General features: G+C 36.9%; 1 protein-coding gene across 9 annotated transcripts in view; it reads right to left on the reverse strand.

Annotated features, from left to right (window-relative positions):
• Positions 1-12149, reverse strand: part of lyst (lysosomal trafficking regulator) — a 68588-nt gene that overhangs the window by 44552 nt on the left and 11887 nt on the right. For all 9 annotated transcript variants that reach the window (XM_073481389.1, XM_073481392.1, XM_073481388.1 and 6 more), the window contains exons 3-4: positions 10362-10453; positions 4338-4536 (exon numbers count right to left, since the gene is read on the reverse strand). In XM_073481389.1, the coding sequence (XP_073337490.1) occupies positions 4338-4536; positions 10362-10453 (291 nt within the window). The remainder of the gene's footprint in view (positions 1-4337; positions 4537-10361; positions 10454-12149) is intronic.

A 12149-nucleotide genomic window follows, 5' to 3' on the forward strand; every position in this document is an offset into this window, starting at 1 on the left:
AGGGAGAAAAAGAAGAGAATGAGACTTTTCTGTCACTTTTGTGGCGTTTATGCTTAGCCAATGGCTGCTGACTTATGTGTTTCTCATTGAATGACTCACTAATCAAGTAAGCTTGTCAATAGATACTCTCTTGCTATTACTCTGGTTATTTTCACAAATACCTTTACTTCTATTCAATTACATTTTTTAGACTGTCTCTCACTACAGCCAGGCCAATACTGGATTTGTGAGGTTAATACTATATTCACATCAGTATTTGAGTTTTTTAAAAATCTGATATCATCACGTGTATATTAATGTTTTTAACTTAGAAACACAAACAATCTTGATCTGGTTAAAATACATACTGAGCAGGACATTTTACAGTGTAAAAATAAACGTGTCAATGCTCTCTGGTGGTCAAGCTATGTAATGGTGACACTGTTCAATGATCTAAATGAACTCAACCCTAGTTTGCCCTCTCTGTACTGATATTTCTAACTACTTACTGGGGCTGCAAAAGATGTTGTTTCAGCATCAACATCGCAATGTGCGCAGGTACAATGGTCCCATCACAGGATGTGCAATGTCAAGTAAGGCCAATTAACTCAAACACGACATGCTACAGCTTTTTTGCTGCTGGATTCAAAAGGAAAGCTCACATGGTTCAGATTAGTCATTTCAGTGCCTAATCTACAAGAGAGGTCTGCCTGATATTACTTAATATAATTAAAATCAAGGGTTCTTGGATACATGAGAGCTGCTTAGGTTGTTTGATAAAAAGCACTCCCCTACAAAATCTTGACAATCACTGTAGAATTATTCATTCTTTTCAAAAAGAGCTATTCAAGTTATCTGGAGGAAATTCTTATATTCTTTCAAAACACAATTATATATCGCAGAAAACCAAAATATCACCAAGTCAGTTTTTTCCAGTATCATGCAGCCCTTCCAATTCGCAGTCAACATGTACATGGATATTGTTTATTGGCCATTATCAGTAGATTTATCAGCTTGGTTGATCTATATGTGCAGTGTAGTGTAGTATCTCCAACTCTTACCACCTCTGACTGTAAATTATGCAGCTTTTTCTCTGGCTATAGCTCAGCCTTTGCCGTTTGAATTATTCAGTGGATGATGTACCCAGAGACGACAGTAGCCTGACATTTAACACTTGGTCAGCTGAAAAAACCTTGCTGTCATTTCCAAAGGAAAAAGTGCAGATATAAACCATTTCATTTGATGCTGTGTGAGTGTTGCTATCATTACATAAGGAACATTTTACTGAGCTGGACCTGAGTCATATAAACAGTGTCAGAGCTGGCAGATAGAGACTGAGTGGCACAGAGGGGGAGTATTTAACATCACAGTGGAACAAACCCAACTCAAAATAAATGTTCTACTTAATTCAAAAACAAGATTCCTGATTTTAAACTGTGTTTCGCAAATCACTACTTTGTATATACCACAATTAAATAAATGTTTATGAAGTGTCACTAAAGGCTTGACTCCATCCAGGCCACAGATGACGCATACAGCTGGAGCTTGTGATCCACATAAATGCATCACATTTCTGTAGTAAAAGCTCTTATTGACATAGAAAATATAATGAATGTTTGTGAACGGATATGAACAATATGAGGTCACAGTGATGCTGACACACAAGGTCACATTCATCACATTACAGTATTTCATGCAGTAATGCATTTGTGGCTTCTTTTTCTTTTGAAGATTGTTTGGCATTAAATTAACCGAGGTTAGTGATCACATCTTTCTCCTTAGAGCCTACAGACCCTAACAAAAACAAATTAATGTCAAAAGGCAACCATGGCTGATGAACTCCTAGGGCTGTATTCATTAAGCTTCCTACTACAAAGAGTTGCTCAGAGTGAAGAAATTCTAAGGAAATCTTTAACTGTGCAAACTTTATTTTATGACATTTTCTACAAATTCTTCTAGAAAGACTAGATCCTTGAAAAGACAAAATGTAATCATAAAGCATCTTAGCCCTTAAGAGATTTTCTAAGGTGAAAAACGTTGGATGACTTTTAAGAGCCTTGGGAGTTTCTCAAGCAGAGGTGACAATGATGGAAGGACAAAGACGGAGGAGAAATATTCTCCAAATACTGAATGACAGTAAATTAATTAAATACTACAGTTTAGACTGTGCAGATAACTTTTGTGGTGGATCTCATTAGAGGTGTGCTCACATCTCTGACGAACGCAACAACGATATAACAGCAGAAATTAAAGTGATCACAACACTCACATATTTGGCATCTGTAAAAATGTAAAAAAAACCAAAAAGTTATCCCATTAGCAGAGTGATCACACAAATGATTATAACACATACATTGTCCCCCTTTTCATATAACAATCCTCACTAGTGCGCTCCCTTTAAAATGGTTTTACGCTTATTCATATAGATTAAGTAGACCTACGAAAATTACCAGCTTGATACAGAAATTTTAGTTAACTATCAGCATGTGAAGAGGCTACTGTGCAAGCAGGCCTGTGTTATGAAACATGTTGTAAGCTTTTAAAGTACGACTCACAATTTATTTAACAGAAATATTCAGTACATAAAATAATATTCAAAAATACACCGTGTCTTAATAGAGACTAAATTATATGATAAGCCGATCGACTTCACTCCCAGTTCTATGCCCATTATCACCAAGAGTGCTTTTTTTTGATCAACCAATCACAGCTTTAAAAAGAATGTGTCACACCTAGCAACAGGGTCAGCCACGCCTCCTCACTAAGATAAAAGTTCATGTCACTTCCTTGCTCAGAGTTGCCTAAGTTTCCTACATTACTCTTAAGCTACGGTAGGTTTTTTTAGTGGGAATGGTCATTTTTGCATTTTCACTGAGAAAAAAAATATTTAAATGATTTTGATGTGATTTCTGCATGGGCCTGTACCAAATAAACATTTTCCCCTCACATCAGGAGAATCTCTGTAGCACCACAAAGCTTGATTTATAATATGATGTGTGGTCAAACGTTTTACCTCTTTCAAAAAAATTGCAACTCCTGTGATTTAGATATTGCACTTGGCCATATTCTGATATCTGGATTCACTGTTTATCCCTACACTGTCTGTAGCACACGGTATTTGTGAGTATTTAGCCTGTTTATTCACTGATGTCACTGTTGTACTTTCTCTTAAGCCAACTTCATGATTTAGCATCAAAGCCCATAAAACATTAAACTGACTTTGTCCTGGTTTGACACTGCTTTCTCATGTGCCGCCCTCAACTTGTCACATGAAAGCCCAATAATTCACCAGAGCATCTCTTAAATTGTTACTTAAACCAAAAACACTCACAGATCAGATAAACACATAGTCAAAGCCTGGTGCAAGTTAACAGATAAGATATATAATATATATATATATATAAGTCCAAAACCGTATGTGTAAAATCCATTTTGAAAGAGTGTAGTTCTGACATATTTTGTGTATGTTGTATCATACAACACCCTGTATGTTGTATCATACAACACACAAAATACGTCAGTACTACAAGATGCAAACAAATATACAGTTGTCAAGAAAGTGCGAAAAGGATTTGCATATGAGCATCAACGTCTTGCGAGCAGCAGACGCAGAGCGAGGACACCAACTTTCTGCTATCAATCAGATAACCAAACAACATGTGGGCACCGCAGAGCTAATTTCCTCTTCAGATATGAACACCCTGCAAGCTGTAGTAACACCAGACACAGATGTAGAGTAGCTGCTAAACAAATCGAGACAAAATTGGACTTGTAGTGGGTTCAGTATCTGGGGCGCTTTATTTCTCATCTCTTAAAAATAATTCATCTTCAGTATAAACATAAACTCAAAATATACAGTATGTTCTGGTGAATGCCATCTTGTACATGAGATTATACAGCGTCCAATCATTACATAATTTATAGGGTTTGATTGAACTGTGCTCATTAAATATCCCTGTAATCTCCCAGCTGATGTCTGTCTGATGTTTGCTTAATCCTTGTTGCTTTTATCATCTGTTTCCATTGTACTGTATCTCTACTGCAAACTCTGTCTTTCATTTTGATGAAAGGAGATTAGTTGCAGCAGAGTTGAAGAGGCTTATGTGCAGAAATTTCCATTTGTCATGCCGATATTGAACAGCTGCATGAAATACTGTAACAGATCAATTAAAAAATGTGAAGCAAAATTTGAAACTAAATCTGGCCTTTATCTTAAAGTGAATTTTATTAAATTAACTACAATATTAGCATTTGCATACATTTGTAGCAAAAGCTGTTGCTGAAATGTTGTTTTCGATTTCTGAAACTGCACACTTTTACATACATTTTGTTTTATCTAAGGAGTTGAACATCCTCACCTGGTCAATGATGGAGTCCAGGGTGCTGAGCAACAGGAAGCCCCTTCCCCTGACCAGGTACTCTCCCAGTGCCACCATGTGACTCTCCTCCTCATCTTCCTCCCGTGCCTCTGCTCTCTGGGCGACCGCACTGCATAGTTGATGTACATCAGTAAGGAACTCCCTCGCCAGTGTGTTACTGGCCCCACTCATGTCTGAGCTGCAACAGACGAGACAAACCATTATAAGGCTGTGGCACAATCTGTACACACATCAAAGAAAGATTATAAAGGTTATAGAATCAAATCAAACCAACAGATTTTCATTATTATTTTTGCATGATTTTTTGTTTAAGACTGTAAATGTAAATGAAAAATTAGGCAAACTCACATGTTTCTAGCATGTCTCCAATTTAAGTCTCAACAGAGACACTCCCTGGCAGTGAAATTAAATTTATGTAAGGTAGAAACACAAAGTAATGGAAGTTGTTTTAAGGATAACCACTGGGTTCAAAGTGTATCTCTTTTTCTGCTGTGATACTTGAATGCATATTAAGAATTTGAAAGTACCAGATACAGATTGACCACATCACTTGTTTTGTCTATTCAGTTTTTATGTTCAGTTATGCTCAGTAACATGTTGAGATGACAGTGTAAATGTCTAATTTGAATTATTGCAATAAAAGCAAAGAAAAAGCTGTTTACAAAAATGACAGTTTAGTGATGATGATGCATGAGTTTGTTTGGGATTTTATCTGTAATTGTACAAATGTGACAAATCTGCATTTTCATCACATTAGTCATTCTGTCAATTTCAATGTAATGTCTGGATACCAACTAAGGTAGTGAGATAAAAGAAAAAAAGCCACCTCCCTTTAAAAGCTAAGCTAACAATGGGGTGGAATCGAGACAACCAGGCTGTTCCAACAATGTCAATCTTCATAAGCAAAACCAACATTCGTGTTATGGTCACACCTTAAAATCTAGACTCATGTAGCTTGAATGTCAGTAAGAAAAGGGACTTGTTCTACTAAGAGTGCTCAGAGAGCGCCACCAAGCTAGTATTTATAACCACGTGTTCCTCTTGTAACTGACATGGAGCTGCTCGATATAAGACACACTCGGAGCACGACGACCACAACTGCACAGCTCACAATCCTTTAGACAAATAACTGAGTGTTTACTTTTACACATTTAAATTTCTTTTGTTTAAACTGCAGCTCAGATCCAAACCTACTTATGACACAATAGGAAGAGGCGTGCTAGGTCAGAAACATCTACAACACTGACTTCTGACACTAGCCTCTGTAACATACATGTAGTCGTTCTGATCTTACCAAACGTTACTGGGCCAAACAGTTTCCTTCCAGCCATCTTGCGTTTTCTCCAAGCATGACTGTAGCTCTGCTGCCTCTATCTGCATACCTCCTCACACGACTGCTGACTGAATTTTCTGTTCTGCACACAAATTCCATTAAATTGGAATTTCAAATGGAAGCTTTCCAGATTCGCAGCAGATCAGCGTATCACATGAAAGCATGTGATGTCACATGGCGAGGGGACTGGCCTTGGGAATACTGACGAGCCCCTGGTGCCCTGCAGAAGACCTCCATCATTCACAGTGACTGCCTTTGTGTTCTGCACTACAACAATCATTTTTGGGAATCTCTTAATGCACTAAAAAGCCTACCAGGAACAACTAGAAAAAGAGCCAAGAGTTAGGCTTGATAAAGCATAAGGCACTTCCACTTCTAGTAATTCTATTTCTAATAAAGAGTCACTGAGCAGTTTCTGTGCCAAACATACAAAGGAAATTATTTTTAGTCCTACATTGGGATAAATACTTGAGTGCAACTGCAGTAAATACAGATAGAGAATAACTTGGCTCAGTTTATATAGCAGTCATACAAACATGCAGCCCAAAGTGCAAAGAATGTAAAAACAATTTTGCAAGACCAAAGATTACAACGATTAAAAAATGAAATGTTAAAATCATTCATTAAATTCAATATAGCAAAACTTAAACAACCAACAAGGATAAAAACTATTTTAAAAACCACAGATTAAAACTTAAGATATCCGGCATCAACAGTTTAGGACATAAAAACAGGCAGTGAGAGTCACTGGTGTTTTTATGAGACACACAAGGAATTTTGATTTAAGAGAAAAGCAGTAAAGGACTTTGGTGATCTGGTTGGAACATAAAATGAAATAAAATCTCTGATGTATGGAGACGCTGGGTCATTTAAAGCTTTATAAACAAGTAAAATAACTTTAAAATAAATTCTAAAAGATATAGGCAGCCAGTGCAGTGTCTCCGGTAGAGGGGTGATGTTATCCATTTCGTTGTTTTATTCGAGACTCTCAGCATCTCTCTGTTTTAAAAAGGTCCGATATTGGCAGACATGAAAAAGGATGTTTTAATGACCTTGCTAAAAGGGAATTAAAATTTAACCAGACTCTAAGAGAGATGTACAATGTACAATGTTTTATAAGCACAATAACGATAATTGACACGGTGTTGGTTGTAAATGTTTCCATGTGGGAGCGTATATAATGAAAGCGAAACTGGGCCGAGAATGCTACCTTAAGGAATACCATATTCATTACCAGGAGTCTCTGACACATAAACACCCAGGCTGACAAAAATTATGACTGAATCCAAGTTAATACATGAGTCACACACATTTCTCGAGTCTGTCAATTAAAATATTGTGCTCTGCTGCACTAAGGTCTAAGGAAAAAAGCAGTAAAGATAGGCAATTAAAGTGTCCTGCTGAATGACGAAGAGCACATTCTCTGAAGCATAACTGTAAAGGACAATTTAACATCAGAAGTTGGTGGAAGACGATTAGAGAAGATGATGATAGTGGAGTGATCTGTGAGATGGAGTCAACTTGTCCTGCTTAGACCCTATCTGTCGGTGAAAATACAGAATATCTCCTTTACATGCCTATGAATGTGCCTACAGCTCAGACACCATAACACTTCAATACAGATTATAACTTGAGCTTTAAAACCCTTCCTCTGTGGATAATTAACTTTAATACCAGACAACAGACACCATACACATACTGAACGTGGCAAAAGACCTGAGAAAGAGCTGAAAAATGTCCAAATGTCTGAATAAAATTAGTTATGATGGATTTTCTTTCACATTTGTGAAGATTTTTTTCTTTTCAGGACAGAAATAGAGGGTACCACCTTTGCGGATTTCCGAGCCCAGAGATTTTTATACCTTCCAGTAAACCCATTTTTAACAAATCCTTGGGACATGTGGTGTGTGTCACTTTAATTGTTGCAAGTTTTGGTTGTATTTGTTGACAGTTGCTACAGACACAAAAAGAATTTCTGAAAGGAAAGTAAACTAACTTTTAAATTTTGAGCCATTTCCAACTGTTCTAACTTATATTGTTTACTTTTACTGAAGTGTCTTCTCAAACACAGTGTATCGAAACTAAGTATTTAGTGGCACACTGTGACCTTCAAGCTCACCATGATAATTTCGCTTTAGTCTGGGTGAACCATGTCTTTCCACTCAGTGGAGCTTATTTAGGTGACAGGTCAAACAGGTCAGATACACATCTGAGATGGTTTGACAGGCTATCTGCACGTCTGACTGCATCCCTACTCTAACTAGCACAAGATTGCTTTTGTTTTTATCTCTCTAGTGTGTCCAGCATTTACATCTGTGAGGCGGATGATACCGAGGAAAGGGAAAATTCCTGAGTATCAATGAACCAAAGAAAATGTGACCTTGCAATACTTCATGTGTAAGACCTACTGTAATTTATAATAACGCTAGTGTTTGTATTGTATTATCTAAGACACACATGCATCACAAGCCTCAGTCAAAAGAGAAGCTTTAATCATACAGCCCACACTGCATCTATATCTGTAAAAGCTAGAACACAGACTTCATCAACTCTAGAAAAAACGTGTTATGTAATATATGATTAAATTAAATACAATTTCCTCAAAACAAACAGCTGACATATTGACAGTTCAGGCTGCATCGCCAAGAAATTTAGAAAGATTCAATAGAAAATAACACAATAAAAAATAAAAAATCCCTTCATTTTTTTAAAACACAGTATTTGTTTGTTAAATAAAAAAAGCATCATTCTGACTAATTTCTTCCCCATCTTTTTGCCAACACCCTCTCAGTTGTTTTATCATTACCACAAGTTAGTGATTAGAAACCTAGTAAACAGAGATAATGGCTGCCACGATATCAGCCCGTTGAAAAACACATCTGTCTCCTGCAGGTCTCATATTTTGTATTTCCCCTCTGGCCAATTACTGTGATGTTCTTCACTCCGACTGAGTTAATTACACAGTGGACGCTTTATTCTCTCTGTCCTTTTCAGTGTGGGTAAAAGTTAGGACATGGCTGTTTCAAGAAGTTTTCTTAAGTAATTACAAAACACCTTAAATGGATAATACTTTTATATTATATGGGTTAGAACAGTTCCAGCTACTTCATACACATTGTGAACACGCAATTTTGTGCGTACAGTACACCTTTAATAGTGTATCAAGAGCAGAAATTATGTTGTGGTGGCAAACATAATTTATCCACATGATATCCTTCATTTATGTTTCTAGTTGTTCAGCAAATATGAATTTAATAGTGTGCATTTTATTTAATGTGAATAGTTTCCTTCTTTAGTTTCTTTAGTTTGATCAATTTGAATCCGTCTCTCAGGACTGCGAACAGTTGTGATGGACATTCGTAAATGACAACTGAATACATCAAGATTATCGACAATTTAAATCATTACAATTTTTTGTGATTGTTGGTTCTCATTAATGCCAAAAGAAGCTCTTTGGATTAACATAGGGTTCAGAGATGCATATATGTTCTGTTTAGATACAAATCAGCACTGCATTTAAAGGTTTATGCTACACTGTAATACATATTAAAAGGGTTACTCCACCAATTGTATACATTAAAGTATGTTTACAGGTCTTGGGGAGTATTATGTGACCCATAATGCAATTTAGCCACTGAGTGACTACACTTGAGGCAATTAGTGAGATTTCATGCAGCTTCCCAAGAGCCACAAAAGGCTAATCTGTGCTCATGTTCCTCCAACATTACCAACACTGAAAGGTTCCGCAACTTCAGGGTAATACTACACAAACTAACTTAAAAACTGTCAATTTATAACAAACTATAAATGCAACAACATAAATTAGCAAATCTACTAAATTGTGGGTAGTCCATTTCTACAACATCTGTTAGCTACGTCCTTAATTATTGCAGACAAAAGCTCCCAAATGTAAAAAAATTGAACATTTAATGGTTGATCTCACAGAGTGAAACATTAAACTGCCTTAAGCTTGTCTTTATAAACAAGGACATTATTCCAGCCATTTTAACCAAAAACCCATTCAAACTAATCACGTCTCGTCTGAGGGAACACATAGCGCACAAATGCTAATGCCCTCACTTAATTCAAGGTAGTGTGTGTGTGTGTGTGTGTGTGTGTGTGTGTGTGTGTGTGTGACTTATTTACACTGAACAGAATACAAACAAGAGGCACTTGAGGTGCTAATGTCCCACAGTTTTTTCCACATCAGTATGTAAATCTATGCAGCAAGGTACTCCAACAGCTAATGCAACATGATTACATTAAGTCTGCAACCTCTGCTATAGTGGTGTGACATAAAAATGACGAGGATAAATCTGTCACTTCTGCAGTTTCTTTTTGTCGGTAAAGACTGAAAAAGAGCAAAGTAACTGCAGCCACTGCAGCCAGTCCATCTCAAAACTGCCATTCGTTTCATACCAATTCAGACATAACATGCTTCCTTTTATTGTTAAGTGTAAAAACTGGCCAATACTGTTTGAATTAAGAACATTATTCAGTGCTCTGTTTTCCCACTATAAAACCAAACAAGCCAGTTTTTTCACTGCGGTGTTGATTTAACACTATGTACTCTCTGAGGGTATGACTGTGTTTTGTTTAATCCACCCTTACTGAGACAAAACCCTCCATCACAGAACAGTTAGAGACGATAAAATAATGATGAGACCTACCAGAATTTGAGAGCATCTTTGGGGCTGTGGTTGGGGTGATGCTGCACATAATGGAACAGACAGAGGAAATTCTCCAGACCCTGAAGGCTGACCTGATAACAGACAGAGAGATAAGAGCAGCAACATGAATCAAACCCAGATTATTACTTGCACTCCCACGAGGAGGAACTGAACTGAAAATTGCACTACACAACAACAGTAACCTTTTCATGATCACTCATTATAACATTACTCTAAATCATTTCATGGTTTATTATCGTTACACATGATGGCACAGTCAATTAGATAGTGATGTAACAGCGGCTAATGTCGTTACCTTAAACTATTGCTACGGTATTGATTTATCAGGTCAGGTGCATTTTATTTGTCCCCTATAGCCTCCCAATACAACAGCCCTTGAATCAAAAAAGCACCTATTTATACTTTTTTACATGGGAAAATCATAAAAAAAAAAAAAAAAGGATCCAGCTCCCAGAACTACAAAGCATATTTCAGACATTATGATTTATCTTGGAACACACTCCCCTAAATCATGTTCAAAGCTAAGACTCGTTACCTAATAGTCTGAAGGATAGCATAGTATTTCATCATTTCACATCACAATTTATAAAATAATAGTGCTGAGAATCTGGGGATACAAAGAAACAAAGAAAGTTCACAGTGCTGTGGTCAGGGCCTGATCATTGGGCAGGAATCTCTCACCACCACAGTTGGCAAAACAAATTGGGACTTTTCTCAATAGTGACACAAGCCACCTGACCACTTTTAACTGCATTACCGGTCCCAGGGTAGTATGTTAATACCGTCCCGGCAGACATGCGATTCTCTAAGCCAGCGTCCTGCTGTCTCTCAAACCACACAGGAGCTAGCCTCCGCTAATCTGACACCACTGACTGTATTCATTCAGGCAACGCTGATCCCTAACTGATGTGGCTGCGCTGAGTGTCTGGGTCACAAAGCCGAGGAACAGACACCACACAGAACCAGCCACATTACACACAGTCCGACCTGTGACGGCAGGATACTGACAGAATGGAAAAAAACAAAAAAATTAAAATGAACTGAAATTGGAGGGCTATACTTTTGATTTGCTTTTTAATTGTTATAATTATAACGGGAGGCCTACAGTGGTGAATCATGTGGTTTCAATCTAAATCTGACAAGATGGTGGACTTCATAAAGCACAATCCTCAACTAGCAACATATATCACATTTTCAAGTCAGACACTAATATATGGTCTGTTATCAAAAGATTAATTTTACATGCCTCTCTCTCAACAATCAGTCCCTTTAATGTAAGACAACTAGGGCTGCAACTAACGATTATTTTCAATTTTGATTAATCAGTAGATTATTTTCTCGATTAATCGATATTCAGTTTACTGTCATAGAAGAGTCAAGAAACCACAACCATATATTCACATTTAGCCGGAATTGTATTCTTAAAAAATGAATCAAACGGATTCATCAATTATCAGTTGTCGTTTGATTGATTAGTTGACAACTGAGCAATTAAGTTGCAGCTCCAACCGCAACATATATACAGGAAATGAAGGCAATAAATGCACTTTTTTAATCAACACACAATAACAACAAATTTGTTTGCTAAAAGAACAAAATATCCTTGAAACTTTTATAAATGAACCAACCACAACTCATCAATAGCCCCCATGTGAGTAGTCCCGACAAATTGCTTGCTCTAAGAAAAAAACATTATTTGATTAAAAAAAATAAAGTGATGTTTGGAGTATAAATGCATAATCTGCACTTAATCTGTACGTTAAGTGT

The sequence above is a fragment of the Pagrus major genome, chromosome 15, assembly GCF_040436345.1.
Source record: "Pagrus major chromosome 15, Pma_NU_1.0".
In the NCBI taxonomy this organism is placed as follows: domain Eukaryota; kingdom Metazoa; phylum Chordata; class Actinopteri; order Spariformes; family Sparidae; genus Pagrus; species Pagrus major.